The 22,612-nt window shown below is 37.8% G+C and overlaps 2 protein-coding genes and 1 pseudogene across 2 annotated transcripts; all 3 read left to right on the plus strand.

The window, feature by feature from the left end:
- Positions 1–227: 227 nt before the first annotated feature.
- LOC125314859 lies at positions 228–3,456 on the plus strand (annotated as a pseudogene).
- Positions 3,457–7,123: 3,667 nt separating this feature from the next.
- Positions 7,124–8,844, plus strand: LOC115754940 (probable 2-oxoglutarate-dependent dioxygenase AOP1). The gene is made up of 3 exons (XM_030694136.2): positions 7,124–7,521; positions 7,779–8,100; positions 8,602–8,844. Exons 1-3 carry the CDS (start codon positions 7,145–7,147, stop codon positions 8,842–8,844), a joined length of 942 nt encoding a protein of 313 aa, XP_030549996.1. The 5' UTR covers positions 7,124–7,144.
- A 3,458-nt stretch (positions 8,845–12,302) lies between these two features.
- LOC115754941 (probable inactive 2-oxoglutarate-dependent dioxygenase AOP2) lies at positions 12,303–14,014 on the plus strand. The gene is made up of 3 exons (XM_030694137.2): positions 12,303–12,700; positions 12,958–13,279; positions 13,772–14,014. Exons 1-3 carry the CDS (start codon positions 12,324–12,326, stop codon positions 14,012–14,014), a joined length of 942 nt encoding a protein of 313 aa, XP_030549997.2. The 5' UTR covers positions 12,303–12,323.
- Positions 14,015–22,612: the final 8,598 nt, after the last annotated feature.

A 22,612-nucleotide genomic window follows, 5' to 3' on the forward strand; every position in this document is an offset into this window, starting at 1 on the left:
ACTCCAGTGGTCGAAAATCTTACCTTGCACCTACGTGGCTTGCTAGAGAATCTCAATCAGCAATAAAAAAGATAAAAATTAATACAAAAATTTCACATAATATTAAAAATAAAAAATAAGCTAAACAATAAAAAAGTAAAAAAAAAAAAAAATAGAAGTTGCCATAGGGAGGGCTTGCACAACCCTGGCTACGGTTGTCCCACCATCGTTGGCAATAGTCGGCGAGGATGGGGGATGGCCTCGGCGAGGCTGACCTCGCCGTGGTTGGGTGAGGTCGGCCTCGCCCGGATCTACGAGGCCAAGCCCCACTGTGGCCGGGCGAGGCCAGCCTTGCCTAACGATAGCCAGGCCTTGCTGAACAATCGCTAGCCTCGTCTAGCCACCGTGAGGCTTGACCTCGCCCATATTTATAAGGTCGGCCTTGTCGTGGGTCTACGAGGCCTCACCGACCCGGCAAGGCCTCGGCGGTGGTCATCAAGGCTCGACAACCCCCTTGGCTATTCCCCACCCTTGTCACTGTAAACAACCCTTTTTTTTATTACTTTTTTAAAACAACCCTTTTTTTATTACCTTTTTACGTTTTTCTGTTTAATGTTAATTTTAAAAAAATTAAATTATTTTTAACTATAAAAGTCCACGTGACTTCCACATGGACCCCACGTGACCTGATATTTTTTAAAAAATTGCTGCGTAATGTCGAAAATTTAAAAATAAATGACAGTAATTAGTTGGCCGAAATTTTTCGCCTTTGGAAGAAAAGTGATTATTTTTCTATGATTTGGCACTTAAGTGATCTAAAGAAAATTATTGGTGTTAAAATGAGTATCGTACACAAATTTTAACACTCCATGTGTCCTTTTGCCACTACTTTTGTAGACATCAATTTTTTTTTTTGGTCTTCCTTAAATTTGCCATTACACTTTTTTTAACAAATATTATATCCATTAACAAGTGCATAAATTTATACTTATACATTATCTCTTACAGATTTCAAATTTTAAATTTTATACTTCCTGTGAGTTCAAATCTTGAAATATGCATTTTTTTCCATATATATATATATGCGTAAACTTGTACTATTCATGCACTATGTATTTCAATTAATTTCTTTGATCCTAATATCTCCATAGGGCCAAAAAAAAAAAAAATCTCCGTGGGTGGTTTCATATATTTCATATGTCACTTTCTTCATAAACGCAAAGCACGTGCACCTTCCCTAGTTATCTGCATGATATCTCCTTCATTTAAGCTCCATTTGTTTCATGAAATGATATTTTTCGAAAAAATATCTTTCTCATTTTTCAGTATTTAGATCACTTAGAAAAATGAGTAAAAGAAAAACTCATACTTAAAATCAAAATAATGATGTCCTCTTTAAAAAACCGGAAATCACTTTCTAACATATGACTAGATTTTGACAGTTGGGACTAAAACCTTTGTACTTGGGCACGAAAACCCTATCGTCCATTGCCGGATCCCAAGATCTAAGATCGGGTCCTTGATGCTTGAGCCAATGAGGAGAGATATAGAGGAATGAGAATATTTTCGCATCTTTTACAATATTGGAAAGTTCTTTTTTTAGTTGCATGAAACATTTATAATTACGTTTAAGTTTCTAACAGACTTCTAATCATTCTGAAGTCAGAAAAGTAACTAAAGATATCATTGACAGGAGAAAACACATTTGTCCATACACAAACTATTGGAAAATACTGTCATGATAGTCTGACGGTTAAGGGTGTCAACGAACCGGGTCTCGGCCCGGCCCGAAAATAAACAATACCTAGCTTGGCCTGGCCCGAGCCCGAATTACATATGCCCCAACTTTTTGAGTCGGGTCGGGTCAGATTTTTTTTTTGTTTTTGCACTTGACAAGTGTCGAATGAAAGAATATAAAAAATGAAAAATGAAAAGAAAATAAATTAAAAAGAAAACATGGGTGTCAAAAAAGCCGGAGCTGGCTCGGCCCAAGCCTTACACGACAAGTACCAAAGGTCGGCCAGAAAAGACCAGAAAATTAGGTGAATTTTTAGGTTGCGCCTGGTCCGGTTGGGTCGGGTCGGGCCGGCTTGGGTTTTTTTGACACTCCTACCGACAGTACTATAAGTTATTACCGTAAATCCACACACCATCACCGCATGTTTTGCATAAAGCACTCATTAATTGAAAAATCGTGAGGTCGGAAATAATGATAGTACTGTCATACTGTCATGGTAGCAGCTCTCAAAATTATTAGCTTTTGTGAGAAAAGCTTTCTTAAATGTATTAAAATTTATTTTCTATACGGGGAATTTTTAATTACCAGTAAGAATTGAATTTTTATTATTTGTCCCACAACATTGTCTGAAAGAGTTCTTTTCAATGAACTTATATCAATGGTTGAGCTTTTTATTTTAGCGTTATCCGAAGAGGGCTCTGTTCTATTTTATGTTTTTCGTTTCTTTGATTGTAAATTGTTACAAACATTTGGCAGAATGCGGGGGAACAACTCATCGTCCGGATGGTGTTTCGAAGCTTAGGTGTGGAGAAACATTTGGATTCGCATACCGAATCCTTGAACCACACGATCAGAGTCCTAAAATATGCAGCGCCGATGACTCGGGAGACTCAGATCGCAGCAAGCTCGCACTGTTATAAGAACTTCTTGACCACACTTCAACAAAATCATGCATGTGAATGGATCGGAGGTGCAAACGAAGGATGGGAAGTGGATTCGAGTCGCACCTTCTTCTTCCACTTGCATAGTCATGGTTGGAGAGTCATTTCAGGAGAGTGTCTTTCCCTGCTCTCATGCCAAGTCTTGTAGTTCAGATTCGTATTCATAGTGATGGTTGTATAAAGTCATTTCACTATATCAATCAAATTATTTCTACATATTCTATATTTATCCCGATTAGGACTCCCAAGAAAATACATGTCTGTATAGAATTTTTGTTCACTGTGACTAGTTTTTACTGCAGATCATATCAAGATATAAGATGAGATAATGTAAAAGCATTAAGAAGTACTTTGATTTACACACACACACAAAAAAAAAAAAGCGTCGTTTGAAATTGTCATCACAATGTTCACATTACCACTGTTGGCTGTAAGACAAAGTATGTCCACCTAAAAATGTCTTGTTTTTCTTTTTTTTTTTTTGGGTCAGATAAAAAAAAATTGTCTTGTTGATAATGCTGATAATGAATCAATTCGAAACGGATCGTTCGTTAAGGATGGAGCAATGGCCGAGTGCACTGCCCTAGACACGGGGTGATGATGAGCGGGAACAAAGCGAGGTAATCGATCGGCTCGTTCTCGTCCATAAGAGCAGTGATCAAGTGCCCGCCCGAGCTGGTCAACGAGCAACGCCCCTTACTCTTTAAGCCTTTCGACGAAGTCGGTCTGCTCCGACTCTACGAAACAAAGCAAGAACTCAAGACTGAGTCGACTCTCAAGACATATTTTGGTGTTTGAACACGGTTAATTGTTATTTTGGTGTTTGGTGATCACTACTCTTGCAGTATCGAAGCGTGGTTGTTTGTCAGCGTGAGTGTGTTTGTCTAGCACAGTGGACTTGTACCCCGTGTATTTTTGTATTGGGGACATGTCTGCATGTATACATGACGATGCGGCATATGTGACATACCAAGTGATGACATGTCGTGCTATATATGTGACAACATTCCGTCTAATGTGGCTATGAGGTTTTTTTTTTTTTTTTTGGGGGTGGTTCAAAATGTGACTATGGGTTGCATCACGTGGTGACGTACATTATATGGCAAAGTGTCGCGTGATGATATGTCGCTGGATGGCGTTATAGCATGATTCCTTGTGTGATGCGTAAAAGTTGTTACGTCCATAAAAAAAAGTTCATAAAGTTTGTAAGGTTGGTAATTCCAACTGGCTAGTAAGCAAGGCAAATAAAAGTTAAAACATCCACGGAAAAGTTCACAAATTTTTTTTAAAATAATCAAATAAAAGTTGGGAAGCAACTCAAATGATCAATTCAAGACTTTAGTAAGAAAGAAGAATAAAACGTTGGTACAACAATAAAAAGAGTCGACATAAAAATTAGTAAGCTCTATGAGAGTTATAATATTTAAGACATTGGTAAAAAAGTTAAATAAACGCTAGTAAGATATAAAAAAAAATTAGTAACCTACAATCTGTCAAAAAAGAGTTAGTAATTTCATCGGTTTTTGACACACATTGATTCTCAAAGAAATCTGTCCCCATGAAAAAATATTAATAGCTGGTGAGTCATAAACTTTTGATGATTTTTTAATTTGATCATAAACCTTATAATTGTGCCAATTTATTCCTAAATCTTTTGGTATTTGTCAATTTAGTCCTAAAAATTTTGACGATATGCCAATTTAGTCCTTTAGGCTAATTGGTTGAAAATCATTAAAGTGGATACTGATCGTCCTGCGTGATATGACCAACGCTAATGTGGATAATTATTTACAATTTTTTTAATCTTCTTTTCTTCTATTTTTTTTTCCATTCTTCCTCCATTGGTCTCCAAGCCTCGGGGATGGTTGGCAACCGACCAAAGGCGAGGGTTGGCGAGACTAGCAAGGTCAAGCCTTACTTCACTAGTGGTTGTCGAGGCTTGACTCTCACCAAATCCGGCAGGGGTGAGTCTCGCTCAAGGCTAGCCGATCGCTTGCTCACTAGAAGTTGGCGAGGCCCTTGCCTGTGGCTGGTTGTAGGCCATCATGGAGGCCCAACGACCTACGAAGGAAAAAAGAAAGAAAGAAAGAAATTTATAAAAATTTAGTAAATTTTAAAAAATGCAAGAAAATTTGTCTATATTAGAGTCGGGCGTGCCACATGGGATGGCCAGCTCTAACTAGGCCACCGCATCGGTGATATTCAGTCAAAATTGACCGGTAGGACCAAATCTTCAAAAGATTTACGACTAAATTGGCACAATTAAAAATATTTAGGATTGAGTTGACCGCCGTATAAGAGGTTTAAGACTTTCTAAACTATTATCTCATTTCTAGATGGATGTGATAGGGCATTAGCACATCCGACCGGTCACCATAAGTGTACAATCATGCATAAAACTTACTAAGACTAATTTGCAAAATTGGTCTAATAATTATTGTGACAGACCGACATCGAATGTAATGTAGCCACTTGTTCTAAATGCTTATATGTATAGTCTGTCACATTACTTAACAATCAATTTGGAGGATCATTTTAAATATTTAGAGTATAGCAAGTACATAAATTGCTTATCCCTCTAGTTTTCCAAGAGGTTAGCGAGATCGTTGATGCTTGGTGCGGCCGTCGAATATCCTCTCAAAGGTACATTGAGAAGATTCGATGAGTAAGGTGTTGGTTTTATCCAGCCCTAAAAAAATCGAGCCCTAACAAGTGATTCCCTCTTGTCGTATGCGACGCTATATATATATTTGCCTATAAACGTCAGCGGCAACAGTCTCCTGTGTTTGGATCCACAACCCAAATTGAAAAAGCTGCCGTCTCTCTGACCTTTCTCAATCCTCTTTGTCCACATTTGAAATTCCAATAATCTAAAGAGAAATGCAAAGTTCACCGAGAGTAATTTATACAACTGATTTAAATAATTAAACGAAATGTAGCAACTTGTTCTAACTGCTCATATATATTAGTCCAAGGCCAATCAGCCTATGCGTGAGGAAGAGTGCCAAAGTACGTAATTATTAAATCACGACTTTGAGTTGAACTTTGTAGCCTTGTGTTGCTCAAGCCACGTCTTAGTCGCCGTCGTTATCGGAGTTGAAATGCATTGCTTTGCGATTAATCTCCTCGGATATAATTAACGTGCTTTATTAACACCTCGGGAAGGTGTCACTTGGGGATTGTTGCTTGAAACACATTCAATGAGTTTATTATTTCCCAACATGTGATTGACTCTATCATCGGGGATAGTGTTTTGATAATATCTCCTCCAGGTTCATAAGTAAGTAGTTAATGAAGGAGGGACCCGTTCAGAAACGAGCAAATAATTACCATCACATGGGGAAGTCAATGTTTTGATTCCCCGTGAAATAAGTTTGTCCCAACCAACACCCATGTACTTCTCCATGATGACAGCTTATCGATACATGCTCTCATTAATTTCGAAACAAATACCGAAAAAAATCTTAAACCTATTACCCTTATATCAATTCAATTTTAAATCTTTCAATTATGCCAATTCATTCCTAAGCATTACCAAAATGTTTCAAGATGAGTGCAAATACATTTATTAGAAGCAGTGTCGTGCTCGAGCCTTATCGTATCGAGTCGAGTTCGGATTGATCTAAGTCAATCGTCCCGTCGTGTTTAAGTTGGATTTCCATGTCAGTTCAGAATTGCCGCCCTTGTATTACCCGCGTATGACTTACTGGGTGTGGCGATTCACATCGACAGAGAATGCATACATACGATTCACCAATTAATCATCCCACCCTTGGTTATAACCTGAGAACTGCTATCGCACTAACACTTCCAATCTTCCTATTTGCAGATCTAGATTATAGATGCATGTGCCAATAAACGCACTTTTTTTTTTAATTACTTCTCTTCCCGAGAACGCATCAAATTTATCTACCGAATCATACACTAACTTTATTAGATATATATACATCAAAAGCTGGAGAGTTACCAAAAAAATCTTACACTTATTTTTTGAGTCCATCCGATCAATTTTAGCCAGCTAACGTGAACTTTTTTTTTATAGTATTTTAATTTGTTTTATAATTTTTCCACACCACCCTCGCTTGGCCGGATGTGGTGTGGCTGTGGCAGCCCTCGCCTGTGCGCTCTAAGTGGAGTGCGAAAAATTAAAAAAAAAGGAAAAAGGAAAAAGAAGAAATAATTATAACCAGTTCAGAAAATTATTAAATGTTATTAAAAAAAATCCATATCAATGTCGGCGGTGCCATGTGAGCACCGGCATGCCAAAATTGGTCGGATGGACTGAATTGGTAAAAAAATGTTAAACTGAATTTATATAATTTTAATAAATTTAGAATTTTTTCCATAATTCTTCGGGTCCACCGGATATAAAGAAACATATGAGAAGTCTTGGACACAACCTTATTGTCCTCTATAAAATCTTCGACATGCCATTGAAAAGACACCACGAAAAGGAAAAAAAAGGAACACAAAAGGAAAAGCTGATATGGGTTCTCTCTTACCTCCAAAGCTTCCCTTGATAGATTTCTGCAAAAAAGACGTGAAGCCGGGAAGCACTTACTGGGATTCAGTGCAGAAAGTGGTTGTCAAAGCACTCGAAGAGTTCGGTTGTTTTGAGGCCCGATATGATAAGATCAGTGTCGAGCTTCACAACGATGTCTTCAAGCAATTGGAAGATCTGTTCAATCTTCCGGCCGGGACGAAGCGCAGTTTCGTCGACCCCCAAAGGCCATTCGACGGCTTCGTCGCAGACCGACCTCTATCACCTCTCTACGAAGCAATGGGAGTCTCTGGCGTCCTGTATTCCGGGGGCATTGGGAAGTTAGCCAGTCTCATGTGGCCTCAGGGAAATCCAAAATTTTGGTACGTTTATTTTATCCGAAACTGGTAGTCCACAAGCGGCCTCATTATTGCTGCACGAACATTTTGAAATTACATAAATATTTCAATTCAAATATCTGCCTTGATCGACTTGTGGCAAGAAAATCTTGATTGAGTGGTTCTTTTGATGTTGGTCTTGAAAATGTTTTATTTACCAAGGCATATATTCGATCTTTATGAGCTTAATTTTCTGGAAACTGACTCTGTACCTTCATGAATGTAATCAAATGTATATGCAGCGAAACACTGAATCCGTATGCACTGAGGCTCTTCGAGTTGGAATCACTGATCACCAGGATGGTGTTCCGAAGTTTCGGCGTGGAGAAATATCTGGACACGCATACCGACTCCTTGAACGACTCGATCCGGTTCAATAGATACAAAGCTCCGATGACTAGGGAGACTCAGATCGGAGCAACTGTGCACTGTGATAAGAACTTCTTGACCATACTTCAACAAAATCACGTGAACGGGTTGGAGATGCAAACAAAGGATGGAAAGTGGTTTCGCGTCGAGCCTTCTGCTTCCAACTTTATAGTCATGGCTGGAGAGTCATTTCTAGTGAGTGTCTTTCCCTTCTCTCATGCCAATGGTTGTAACTCCAATTCAGATCGAGCGTTGATTTGAGCTTGTGCCATCAGATTCTAACTCTGAATTATCCTTCAGTCTAGTCCGTGTATCTTTTTTTTTTGGGTCTAAACTTGTAATAAGAATTACTACATCATCTCATTTCATATCTTGATTCTGTGGAGATCTAACTTTATAGAAGACTATGCACCAATTGATGGTCATATAAACTCATTCTATTATATCAACCAAACTATAATCAACATGTTGTATATTTAAATCCCATTAGGACTCATGAAAGAAATATATCTGTCGACAATTTTTCTTTTTTCTTTTTTTATGTATTTTGTATTTGACCGGTTAATCAAGATATGAAATGAGATGATGTAGTAATTCTTATTTGGGTCATGAAAAAAAAAAAAACTTTGATAAGGAAGAAAATGAGTCATTCAATTTGATAAATATGAATTGAATTTGAAACGAGTCGTTGGTCAGGCATGGAGCAATGGCCGAGTGCACAGCCCGAGACACCGGGTGATGGTGAGTGGGAACGAGACGAGGTATTCGACTGCTTGGTTCTCATCCTTACGAGGGGTGATCCAGTGCCCGCCGGAGCTGGTGGACGAGCAACACCCTTTGCTCTTCAAGCCTTTCGAGGAACTTGGTCTTCTCCGATTCTACGAAACAGAACAAGGCTTCAAGGCCGAGTCGACTCTCAAGGCCTACTGTGGTGTTTGAAAACATGTTTTCACTCTTATTATTCCTCATGAAGGCCTCCGCTTTCATCAGTGGAACAAGTTACTGGCAATCACTACTACTATTGCCTTGTTTGTTAGTGTGAGAGTGTTTCTCTAGCATAATGTAACCTATGGTGTGATGATGTGTGCTGTGTGGCGATGTTCCCCGTATTGTGGCATCGGTGTTGTGTCATCTAATGATGCGTAATGTGGCGATTTGTATTCTATGGCAAAGTGTCTTTTGTTGATGTGTCGTGTGTTTGTACGGATACGAAAACCAAATATGTCGAGAAGCCGCGTGTCGCCTTGAATATACCATTGTATCTCCATTGTAGATCAAGCGATGTAATGGAGATTACAAATTACACTCGAGTCACTAACTCTCAGTGTTTCCCAGCCATAATTACATCCAATAACTCGCAACTATAGCAATTATCTAATTATCTCGCTAAATTTTTTTTAAGAGCTTATCAAGATCGTTCATCATCATCGTCATCATTATCATCATCATCATCGAGAAAAGTGGAAATGGAAAGGACATAACCCCTAGTGCGGCTGTCGAATATCCTCTCAAAAGATATGGTGAATACATTTCATGCAGAGGCGACGACGGCGACGGCCGCGATGTACGTGGTTGCTCAACTCACCTTGGCTCTTCCAACAAATGGCATCTGACATAAGGATAATGATCTTCTCAGTATCAAATTGATTCCTTATACATCTATGTTAGGTCATGATATATCAAATTAAATTGAAAAATCCTCTTGACTTACCAAATAGTCATTAACAAAATCAAATGACCTCATGTATCTTTATCATGTTAATAGAAATTTAGAATGTTCATCAGTTGAGTTAACCTTATAATATGTTTCGGTGGCAGATTATTAAAAAAGTTATAAATCTCTTACAATTTTGTCAATTCAGTCATAAACCTTTTTTTTTTAGGCCAATTGAGTCCAAAACTTTTTGTATTTGTACTAATTCAGTCCTAATTTTTTTTTTGTCAGTGGAGTCCTAAACTGTTTATGTTTGTGTCTATTCAGTCCATGTGCTCAATTTTGACTAGAAATCGTTGTCGTAGAGGTCGGTCCTACTAACCCAAGCACGTAAGACAATTCAGGTCAATATTAGCAATTTTCGGTCAAAATTGACAAAATGGACTGAATTGTTAAAAATGAAAAAAGTTTAAGACTCAATCGAATATATATATATAGAAAATGCTTAGAAATGAATTGATATAATTGCAATCGGTCTAGGACTTTTTTGGTAATTTTCCTGCTGCTCATACATACCATCAAAATGCTATTATTTGTTTGACCATGATGGCTTGTGTCACGTTAAGGTCTTGCTTGTCAACGATATTGTCCTCTTTGGGCCGGAGCTCATACAATTTTGCTCTTTTGGGTTTTGCCCAAAAAAGGCCTCCTTGCAAGTTAAGGACAAGCGCTACACATATAGAGCACTTCACCTCACCACACCCAGGTGATGTGGGATTCGATTCATTGCTGCCCCTTTCGCCGTCCTAGAAGCTTGGCAGAAGTCGCTCATTGTCTAGGCCCTCTAGTCCTAGCAACTACTCCTCGCTCTCGTCGAACCGGGTCGTTAAAGCTTGTTTGGCTGAAAACTCTTTCTAAATCATCTTTGTCCGGCGAGGGTTTGTCGACGACCCTGGCAGAAAAAGTAAAGACAAGGAAAAAAAAAAAAAAGATAAAAAATTATAAAATTATAAAACTAAAAATTTATTTAAAAATGTCCATGTCAGCACCAACTATACCATGTATGATGGCAGGCATCTATGTTAGCAATTTTCGATCAAAATTGATAGGATGGGCTGGATTGGTATAAATGCAAAAGATATAGGACTCAATTGGCAAAATAAAAAGATCTAGGGCTAAATTGATACAATTGAAATAGGTTTATGATTTTTTTTATTATAATTTCTCTATTTTAAGAGATAAGTTTTCATATTCCCTTTCACACACGATATGGGCGACCATCTCAATCATGTTAAAGCCTTGCTAGCATGACCGTGTAATAGAGTAACGTTGAAACGACAGCCACAAAATTAGAGGAGGTGACTTATGTATTTTCTTTTCCATCCATAACGTTAGTTGCTGAGGTATGACCATTACATTATTACACAGTTACGCAAGAATTTCTCATCATATAATGACTTCCTGTTCTTGTGAAGTCAGTATGAGTTTATTATTTCCCAACATGTGATTGACTCTATCATCGGGGATATAGTTTTGATAATATCTCCTCTATTTTCATAAGTAAGTAGTTAATGAAGGAGGGACCTGTTCAGACACGAGCAAATAATTACCATCACATGGCTTTGGGAAATCAATGTTTTGATTCCCCGTGAAATAAGTTTGTCCCAACCAACACCCATGTACTTCTCCATGATGACAGCTTATCGATACATGTACTCATTAATTTCGAAACAAATATTGAAAAAAATCTTAAACTTATTACCCTTATACCAATTCAATTTTAAATCTTTCAATTATGCCAATTCATTCCTAAGCATTACCAAAATGTTTCAAGATGAGTGCAAATACATTTGTTAGAAGCAGTGTTGCGCTCGAGCCTTATCGTATCAAGTCGAGTTCGGATTGATCTAAGTCAACTGTCCCGTCGTGTTTAAGTTGGATTTCCATGTCAGTTCAGAATTGCCGCCCTTGTATTACCCGCATATGACTTACTGGATATGGCGATTCACATCGATAGAGAGTGCATACATACGATTCACCAATTAATCATCCCACCCTTGGTTATAACCTGAGAACTGCTGTCGTACTAACACTTCCAATCTTCCTATTTGCAGATCTAGATTATAGATGCATGTGCCAATAAACGCACTTTTTTTTTTAATTACTTCTCTTCTCGAGAACGCATCAAATTTATCTACCGAATCATGCACTAACTTTATTAGATATATATACATCCAAAGCTGGAGAGTTACCAAAAAAATTTTACACTTATTTTTTGAGTCCATCTGATTAATTTTAGCCAGCTAACGTAGACTTTTTTTTATAATATTTTAATTTGTTTTATAATTTTTCCACACCACCCTCGCCTGGCCAGATGTGGTGTGGCTGTCGCAGCCCTCACCTGTGCGCTCTAAGTGGAGGGCGAAAAACTAAAAAAGAAAAAGAAAAAGAAAAAATAATTATAACAAGTTCAGAAAATTATTAAATGTTATTAAAAAAAATCCATATCAATGTTGGCAATGCCATGTGAGTGTCGGTAGACCAAAATTGGTCGGATGGACTGAATTGGTAAAAAAAGTTAAACTGAATTTATATAAATTCAATAAATTTAGAACTTTTTCGATAATTCTTCGGGTCCACTGGATATAAAGAAACATATGAGAAGTCTTGGACACAACCTTATTGTCCTCTATAAAATCTTCGACATGCCAATCAAAAGACATCACGACAAGGAAAAAAAAGGAACACAAAAGGAAAAGCTGATATGGGTTCTCTCTTACCTCCAAAGCTTCCCTTGATAGATTTCTGCAAAAAGGACGTGAAGCCGGGAAGCACTTACTGGGATTCAGTGCAGAAAGAGGTTGTCAAAGCACTCGAAGAGTTCGGTTGTTTTGAGGCCCGACATGATAAGATCCGTGTTGAGCTTCACAACGACGTCTTCAAGCAATTAGAAGATCTGTTCAATCTTCCGGCCGGGACGAAGCGCAGTTTCGTCGACCCCCAAAGACCATTCGACGGCTTCGTCGCAGACCGACCTCTATCACCTCTCTACGAAGCAATGGGAGTCTCCGGCGTCCTGTATTCCGGGGGCATTGGGAAGTTAGCCAGTCTCATGTGGCCTCAGGGAAATCCAAAATTTTGGTACGTTTATTTTATCCGAAACCGGTAGTCCACAAGCGGCCTCATTATTGCTGCACAAACATTTTGAAATTACATAAATATTTCAATTCAAATATCTGCCTTGATCGACTTGTGGCAAGAAAATCTTGATTGAGTGGTTCTTTTGATGTTGGTCTTGAAAATGTTTTATTTACCAAGGCATGTATTCGATCTTTATGAGCTTAATTTTCTGGAAACTGACTCTGTACCTTCATGAATGTAATCAAATGTATATGCAGCGAAACACTGAATTCGTATGCACTGAGGCTCTTCGAGTTGGAATCACTGATCACCAGGATGGTGTTTCGAAGTTTTGGCGTGGAGAAATATCTGGACACGCATATCGACTCCTTGAACGACTCGATCCGGTTCAATAGATACAAAGCTCCGATGACTAGGGAGACTCAGATCGGGGCAACTGTGCACTGTGATAAGAACTTCTTGACCATACTTCAACAAAATCACGTGAACGGGTTGGAGATGCAAACAAAGGATGGAAAGTGGTTTCGCGTCGACCCTTCTACTTCCAACTTTATAGTCATGGCTGGAGAGTCATTTCTGGTGAGTGTCTTTCCCTTCTCTCATGCCAATGGTTGTAACTCCAATTCAGATCGAGCGTTGATTTGAGCTTGTGCCTTCAGATTCTAACTCTGAATTATCCTTCAGTCTAGTCCGTGTATCTTTTTTTTTTGGGTCTAAACTTGTAATAAGAATTACTACATCATCTCATTTCATATCTTGATTCTGTGGAGATCTAACTTTATAGAAGACTATGCACCAATTGATGGTCATATAAACTCATTCTATTATATAAACCAAACTATATTCAACATGTTGTATATTTAAATCCCATTAGGACTCGCGAAAGAAATATATCTGTCGACAATTTTTTTTTTATTATATATTTTGTATTTGACCGGTTAATCAAGATATGAAATGAGATGATGTAGTAATTCTTATTTGGGTCATGAAAAAAAAATACTTTGATAAGGAAGAAAATGAGTCATTCAATTTGATAAATATGAATTGAATTTGAAACGAGTCGTTGGTTAGGCATGGAGCAATGGCCGAGTGCACAGCCCGAGACACCAGGTGATGGTGAGTGGGAATGAGACGAGGTATTCGACTGCTTGGTCCTCGTCCTTACGAGGGGTGATCCAGTGCCCGCCGGAGCTGGTGGACGAGCAACACCCTTTGCTCTTCAAGCCTTTCGAGGAACTTGGTCTTCTCCGATTCTACGAAACAGAACAAGGCTTCAAGGCCGAGTCGACTCTCAAGGCCTACTGTGGTGTTTGAAAACATGTTTTCACTCTTATTATTCCTCATGAGGGCCTCCACTTTCATTAGTGGAACAAGTTACTGGCAATCACTACTACTATTGCCTTGTTTGTTAGTGTGAGAGTGTTTCTCTAGCATAATGTAACCTATCGTGTGATGATATGTGCTGTGTGGTGACGTTCCTTGTATTGTGGCATCGGTGTTGTGTCATGTAATGATGCGTAATGTGGCGATTTATGTTCTATGGCAAAGTGTCTTTTGTTGATATGTCGTGTGTTCGCACAGATACGGAAATCAAATATGTCGAGAAGCCGTGTGTCGCCTTGAGTATGCCAAAAACAGGGATGGAAGTTGTTTTCCCCCAAAATATTCGTCAAGTGAACGCTATCAATAGCCCATCAAAAGAGACTCCTCGATGAAGATGGAGCTAGACATTGGCAAATGCAAAAATCAGATAGTCCTTGAATTGTTGATTAGACAATTACAGTCTAGACACACAACAAAAAAAAAAAAAACACGGACTAGACTTAAGGATGATTCAGAGTTAGAATCTGATGGCACAAGCTCAAATCAATGAGACCTAGGTAACACTAAATGAACAAAATAAATAGAAAAGAAATGAAATAAGTAAGTCGTTTAATAATATTGACCACAAATTCAATCCAATTTTTCCAATTCCAAATTTTCCAAATTGCCCTTTTGAGGATAATTACCAAAATCTCCTTGCATTAACATTAATCCATGAAATTATCATCAAATGGTCTAATCTTAGCCATGATCATGGCCATCAAAGATAACATGTCATCAAGATATATTACCTTTAATGAGCCAATCACATCATTTGTTGATCACCAAGTGTTCACATGATCCATGGATCAATCATAGGACCACAATTGAAGCCATAATGTACAAATGACATGAACAAGACGACGGACACATCTTATCAGCCCCCTCGATCCACTCAACCACACACCCTGAAGGCCCCACTCTCTCATTACTCATCCTGGTCGAGCAAAGAAAAATTACCATTGATTATGGGAGGTCTTCTCCTCTTGAACGAGCACTTGGATTATTTGGAGCTCACATGTGATTTCTAGATGAATGGATACGCTCATGACTCATGTGCATCGATGGGTAAATTAGAGGGGACCAATAATATCAGCCCTCCATTTTGCGCAATCAAGTGGGGGTTTGCCATTACTAATCTTAGTCAATTAAACATGGGATTTAGGAAAAGTCGAATTGCATATGATCAAAGGCCGCCCCCGAGATCGGATCAAATTCGACTTTATTGAATGTTTGAGCAAATGAACGAGCTCGGCACCACAAGGTATTGGCTGACGGCAACCCATGGAGGAGGCATCCCTAGAGACAGTGATGGTGGAAGACCAATGTCCCTTCCGATCTTATATTTGTAATAGCTTAGACTTAATTCAATGATCACTAGACTTAGGTTTTTACTAGCCTAGTTCCTTTGAATAATAAAATCAATTAGAATTAGAATCACACAATTAGGGAAGTTTAGTCTTCGTTGATTAGAATTAGGCTGACTTTAGTCCCAAATAGCAAGCTTTAAAGGATTCATATCTCGAGGCTTAATAAGAAGGCTTTGTCACTCGTTTACTCGATCATGTCTTGGATTTCTCATTTGGTTTTTGTAATAATTGCCCGACGAGTTGCGGGTCTTCCTTTCTTGCACTTAGATAGATGTTTTCAATTCTTGAGTGTGTAAATTCCTGCACTATCTTTTCCATAAATTGAGTGTTAATCGCTTTGTTAGATATGTGATTAGGATTACGTTAGAACTTTAATGAAAAACGAGGAAAACAACTTGCATTACTTAGCATTGGTAACACCTTTAAGATCAATTGACAACTCAAGATTGCATGATCACTTAGGTAAACAATCAACTAGTTAGTGGTACGGAAAGGGAGTTAATAGACATTAGTTTAACCAAGTCCCCAAACTTAGAATTTTTGATTTCGTAGGAAATGAGACAAATCTCCCGCATTTTGTTTGGTGTCTAGCCGACCCCAAATGGCTAGTAGCGACTGTTAGAAATACTTAGGCTATAAAGAATTTAAAACGAAATTTAATATCACGTGAGGAATGGATTTAGGAGAGCTCGCGCCTAATTCGATGGGCCATTTGGCCCGCCATTTGGGCAATACCCTTAAGCCTATTGCCCTTTTTGCCTTCCAAGAGGAAAAGGGAGGTCGCGACAAGCCTCACCTAAGGTCATCCGACCATCACCCGGGTAGCATGACTCCAAGCGACCATAGCCCAGGTCAAGTATCCACAAGCAATTGTCGCTTGGGTTCGCACAACTCAAACCGTGTCGCCTGAGATTGCGTGATCCAAGCGACGACTGTGGTTTGCAAGACCTCAGGTTGTGTCAGCTAGTATTGCATGACCCAGGCAAGAGGTCAGGCCTCCTCAAGCAAGGCTGTTGGGCCAGATTTGACTCGTCGATAGCCAGATGAGGCTTGTTAGCCCTTGAGTCCTTCGCCGGTTTTGAATTTTTTTTTTTTATATAAATAGTTAAAAGTGTTTTACAAAGTGTGATTCTTTTGAACATCATTTAAACCAAAGTTATTTTTCAATGCACTAATAAATTACAATTTACCAAAAATTACTTCCATTTCAAAAAATCCCTTTAACATAAAGGCTTTTGCATTTTCATAAAAACCTTCCCTAAAAGCCGAACCATATGCACTCTTAGACCTTTGACAGTGCTCGGGACTTGGCGTGGTTTTGGAAACAATTTATTAAACATGCTCCACAGTAAATGTTTTAGCATTTTGTCATTGCTTACATGTTCATGGTCCCAGGCTCCGTTCCTGATTCTTCTTGAAGTATGAATGTAATGTATTTTTAATTCCCCTATAGTGTTTTGTGTAAATGGACAGAATTTTAGAGTTTGCAAATCACCATTATTTGTACTAATTTACCGACTTTTATTTGTATGATTTACTAATGTTCGAACTTACTAAGTCCATGGACTATATCAATTTTTGTCGATTCAAGTTGAATGAGCTTACTTTGTTCATGTTCAATTTTTTTTTTAATTCTATCTGGCAATTAATCTGTAAATTTGCTTGATAACATGGAAAATGATTAGATTCTTGGCCATTTCTCTTTTCGACAAAGTTATTGAGTATGAGAATAAAATCTTAACAAAAGAACAAAAGACAACGCTCTTAATATGCATGGTAATACCCACTTAAAAAGTAAAAAAAAAAGGCTAAGTTCATACTTACAGCGACCAGATCTTACATAGAATCAAAAAACCTAAACAAAGAAGGAAATTGGATGAATTTTGGTTTTACCACTTTAAAATGTCAATTAGATGATAAAAAGAAATTTTGTCTCTTTTGTGATAATGAGTTGTATTTAGTCGTGTAGGACATGGAAATAATCCAAACCTAATAAAGTTATTACATTTCCTTAAAAAAAAGGAAAAATTTCAATTAAAGGCCCAAAGTGCCATCATTTTCTCAAAAGCGATTCGATGTCCTTCAATCTAGAAACAAGTTCTTCAATCCTTGTTTCTAGTTCTTTGTTGTCCACGTGCTATTCCCACATGTCGATATACTGTTCCTGAGTATATTTTACTTCTCTCTCTGCCTTCTCAACAGATGTCTCTTCATCATCCACTTTCTTGCTTCCTTCACTCATGTGAGTCTTATGGAGATCTTCTTCTTTGTCCATAAGATTCTCCTGCTCATGTGTTTTCCCAGCATCTCCAATAACAGTTTCACTTCTGTCATCCTTGCCATCCTCATGATCATCATCTGACTTGACACTGGGAATTTCCACCGATTAAACCGACGGAGTTCTTTCAACATTAGAACCTGTTGACTCATATTCTCCTTCATCAATGTCCTCTTCTTCGGAGGATTCATCTTGAACATTGGTCTTCTTGCCTTTTCTTGCAATAGTTTTCCTCCTGTTGGCAAACCTTTTTGTCTCTTCATTCTTCTCTTCTAGTTCGACCTGAACCAACTCTATGTTCTTGTTCATCCATCCTTTCTCAATTGATCTGAAACCCCATTTTCTGAATCATGGTCTCTCCAGAAACCATGATTTGACTATGATTTTGGATTAGCTTAGCAAGAAGAAGAACGTTGTGATAATTCAAAATTCGAAAGATTAACCCAGCATACGATAATTGTCCTTTCGATTTTTGCACAGTTCTATATATATGAAGGAGAACAGTATGAACCAGAGAGAAATCATATGTGATGGCCTGAACTTTCACCTTCTTAAAATAGGGGTAGGTTAGTGCTTGACAGCTTAGAATCATTCAACATGAAATTTGAAATTTGGCCAATGTAAGCACGACAAAGCAATCAAGCACGACAAAGCAGAGACACGACAAATCGTCAAGCACGACACGTCACAAGTTGCTTGACATGTATCGCGTTCTAGTGTGACTGCAAGCAGCTGAAACTACTAACCCGTTATAAGCTGACTCTACCGTAAGCTGCTGATTGTAAGCTCACCGGCCTAAGTTGACCGAATCATTATAAGTAGTTTTGGGTCGGTTTATTAGTCAGAATGATCATCAGAACGTCGTCACTCTGCTTCCGTAATCTTCTGAACCGCCGATCGCCCTAGGCCAATCGCCGTTCGACCCCCGTTGTTGCCATTCGCCGATGCCCTAACAATGGTGGCCTTGTGGTCGTTCATTCGTCTGATTGTTTCCTCGTTCGTCCTTTGAATTCTCAATTTATTGAGACAAGTTGATTGCTAGTCCTTATTATTAGATCGTCTATGATTTTGGTAATGTGGGCATTGTTTGCCAATCTATTTTGACTGTGACAGCTTCGATTTGGATATTCTAAGATTCTGAAATATTATCCTTGAGTAATCATGGATTCTGGTTTGATAAACCTCGATTTATGGTGATTATGACTCTGGTTTGATTCTATCCTTCGATTTCGATTGAGTTGGGAATTCTATCCTTTGGATTACTTTGAATTCTGTGGAGGTGACTTTAATTACAATTCTATGATTTTATAGTCGGTTTAGTCGTTTGGCCTAGAAATCATACTTGTTGGAGGAGCTTCGGCTTACTCTTGTTGATTAACCATTTTTTAGATGAGCTAGCCCAATATGGTTGGAGTGATGAAGGCCATGGATGATGATTCTAGAAATTGGAAGTAGATTACCTTCCTTTGTAAATCCTCCCATAGTCATTTGAACTCTTATAAAGAACTGATTGAAAGTTATATACATGAATTCAGTATTTGCTCAATGATCTTGGTGTTTGTCATGTGTGTCATCTGATTAGTGAAACCATGAAAGGCCATACCTTTTGTATAGGCATGTTAGCCATTTGATGTTTTGCTTTCCATGCACTTGTACTTGTACGGCCGTCCTGCTAGATTTTATATTTTAGAGCTTCCGAATGCGCCTATTACTCCGATTAAGGACGGATTAACTAACGGAAGAACGGTGAGAGTTAGAAAAGCCTTCTCTTCATATGTGGCAGTATAGGTCATCACATATCGACTTTGGTATCGGAGCGGTTCATGGAGTTATAAGGTGCATTAATGGATGAAGTGTTTGGTAAGCATGTATGCATTTAAAACTACAAGTGCATGTAATTGTGGTTGTTGGAGATGGTAGTAGCTTATATTACTCAATAGGTAAGGATTTATGTTGATCACTACTTAGGTTTGATGATTATTATGGCTATTTGTGGATATAGCAGGTTGATCAATCGGAAAGTTGAATAATAGGGTAAGCGAAGTTGTTGAGATTTACTTCTAAGCTTGAATTGTGAAAGTTGATGACTAGTTCTGGATATGTGGTTGAGGAGGATTTGAAATAAGGCAATTGATTTTGTGAATTATAAACTTGAATTTATGCTGGATATAAGATGATTTTAGACTTTGATCTTAAAAGGATATGGAATATCTTGAATGATAACAATGAGTGAATTAAGATGCCGTGGAAAGAAATACCCAAAATGCCTTGGTGAAGTTGATGAAAGTTTATTGAATACATCCACAGTAAATCGGAGAGGATATGTTTACCTCCGGAACAAGTCGAAGAGGATGTTCTAATGCCTCCGAGGTAATGTTTCGAAGAAGATCCCATCTCGTGTGAGGGATATTTGTGAAATAATTTAAAACTGCAGCCAACAGAATTACAGGTGAGGCATATGGAACTAGCATCGTAATTGACAAAAATGTATTACGTCTTGAGTGCTAACGGACGATCTGCCTAATGATATGGGATATTGGTGAGTCCATCATTGACGCTAATTAAGTTGGTAAGTCATGAGAATGACCTTGAAAAGTGAATTTAAGGATATATGGGAATGGCACAATGTTGTTGCCAAAATGATAAAGGTCGATGATGGCCTTGTATACAGGTTAAGATTATGAGATGTGGCAATTAAGTCAAAATACACTAACAAGCCATAGAATTAGTACAGACCTTAAGGGTCTCCCCTTATGATAAGGAAGGAACAAATTCTCTGAAATAAAACTATACCAATAGTTAAAGTGTTGTGGAGACACCATGAGACTGAAGAAATGACTTGAGAAAGTGAGCGATCCATGAAACAGAAATATACCCAATTGTTTGCGGAAGGGCACAAAAGTTAAATTTCGAAAATGAAATTTCCTAAGGTGGGGAGTATTGTGATGAGCAACTTGCTTTGATACCAATTGTTGTATCTAGGAATATCATCTAGAGGGGGTGAATAGGTAATTCTAAATAGTTTTGAAATTTAATGCAGAATTTGAACAAGTTCAAAACACAATCTGAAAGAGCTTAGATATAAATTTAGAATATGACGTACAGAGATCTAAATACGATAAGCAAAGTTTAGAGTAAGGGAAAAATGCACGCATTTATAGTGGTTCGGCTTTAGAAAGCCTACGTCCACCCTCGCATGCTGACAATCAATTGGTTGTATTCCACTATATGAATCGTTAAAAGTTTACAAGAGATGCCACACTCAATCACTCTTACATAACCCCTCAAAGATAAGACTTATAGCTTTCGAGAACAAGAATGTGAATCTAAACAACTAAATCAATTTGAAATTGTAAGTTCTGATCACTCTTGTTTGGTCACCATGGATCTCCCTTTTAAACTCTTTCACCTCCAAACTAGCCATTAGACACGTCTTCACAAGATCGCTCTTCAATTTTTGATTGGACGGCATCAATCGTGATTGAACGAGACCGTATCCGGAAAGATATAGTAGCCATTGGAGTAGAGTTTGAAACTTTTAGATTCAGTCGCCCATATAACTAAATCCTTAGTTTCCATAAGTATAGTTAATTCAAATCTCCAACAATTCTTATTATTAGAAGGTAATATCCAATCGAAGATATTCTCCTGATCTGATTAGAAAATAATCCTATCGATAAAAAATTACAAACTTCCATAAATAAAACAGTCAAACCGGAAACCCGCCAAACATGGGTCTTTAGAATCTGTCCAAAAAGATATTGTAGAATCTAAACGTAATTCAGAAGCAATCTTCAAAAGTAGAGACTCTTTGAATCTAAACAGACTAGAACTGTGACTCTGAGTTTCAGTAAAGTCCTTGCCGACGAGCCACAAAAAAATTCTCGAAATCTAGTCTTCGGAGGCAACATCTTCCTCCATCTGAATAAAATATTTTAACTATCTCAGAAGCAGATACGTAATGACTACCCTTTGAGTTTGATAATTAGGTTTGGAACAATATAAGCTTTTGTTCACGTGTTCATTTTTGCAATAACGTATTTGTTGTCATTAACCAGATTCTTTAAAAAGAATGATAATTTTGTCAAAATCAAAATATTTCGAAGGAAGGTTTTCTCAACATAACAAAGCTACGTTCTTGTGTTAGAGTATCCTATTGTTCGGGTACGATTTCAGTTTCAAATTAGCACAAAAGGTGCTGTTTTTTGGGCGATTTACTCCGGTTGGCACATGTGCAGAAATTTGCCTAAAAAGGTTAGATCTTTTTAACTTTGGTTGCAATATATGCAATGTTTGATTGGAAACATACATGTGCTCATATATTTTGCTGAATTCATATGATTTGCAATCAAAAGTTTGAAAAGTAAAAACCTTTTTTGATAAAAAAGAAATAACTTTTGTTGTTTTTTCAAAGTTCAAACCTTCTTAGATGTTGCTTCGTCGTATCGCCTTCAATCATCCATGTATGTCGTCGGTTGCTTAGCACCGTGCTTCAATTTGAAGTCGCTTGAAATGCGTTACGACTTAGTACATCAAAAATTGTTTGTTCTTTGATAGGCGACTTGGTTCACAAATTAAGCAATGAACAGAAAATTGAAACTTTTGCACAAAAATTCTGATTTTTTTAGAAGTTCAATTTGATTGATAAACTTGGATGAATTCTATGCATATTCTGGAGAATTGGAACTATAACTTTTCTCAAAAGTGAAAATTATTTGACATGTTTTTTTAAGATCAAATTGGATGAATCGCAAAAAACAAGAATTTTTGGCACATGATTTATTTTCTCCCTGAATTTTCGGCATCCTCTCTTTGATTGCTGAATTTGCTATGGCGTGGAGTGATTCTCGTATTATCTTAGTCCTTTGCATATTTGATTGTCTTTGCATATCTCATGTTAGG

This window comes from Rhodamnia argentea, chromosome 4, assembly GCF_020921035.1.
Source record: "Rhodamnia argentea isolate NSW1041297 chromosome 4, ASM2092103v1, whole genome shotgun sequence".
Taxonomy (NCBI): domain Eukaryota; kingdom Viridiplantae; phylum Streptophyta; class Magnoliopsida; order Myrtales; family Myrtaceae; genus Rhodamnia; species Rhodamnia argentea.

What these genes read in the sequence shown, in the direction of transcription:
- LOC115754940 (XM_030694136.2), top strand. Translation starts at nt 7,145, where the DNA reads ATGGGTTCTCTCTTACCTCCAAAGCTTCCCTTGATAGATTTCTGCAAA. An exon ending in CAGGGAAATCCAAAATTTTG is followed by an intron (nt 7,522 to 7,778) that starts GTACGTTTATTT and finishes ATGTATATGCAG; the next exon opens with CGAAACACTGAATCCGTATG. An exon ending in TGGCTGGAGAGTCATTTCTA is followed by an intron (nt 8,101 to 8,601) that starts GTGAGTGTCTTT and finishes GTCGTTGGTCAG; the next exon opens with GCATGGAGCAATGGCCGAGT.
- LOC115754941 (XM_030694137.2), top strand. Translation starts at nt 12,324, where the DNA reads ATGGGTTCTCTCTTACCTCCAAAGCTTCCCTTGATAGATTTCTGCAAA. An exon ending in CAGGGAAATCCAAAATTTTG is followed by an intron (nt 12,701 to 12,957) that starts GTACGTTTATTT and finishes ATGTATATGCAG; the next exon opens with CGAAACACTGAATTCGTATG. An exon ending in TGGCTGGAGAGTCATTTCTG is followed by an intron (nt 13,280 to 13,771) that starts GTGAGTGTCTTT and finishes GTCGTTGGTTAG; the next exon opens with GCATGGAGCAATGGCCGAGT.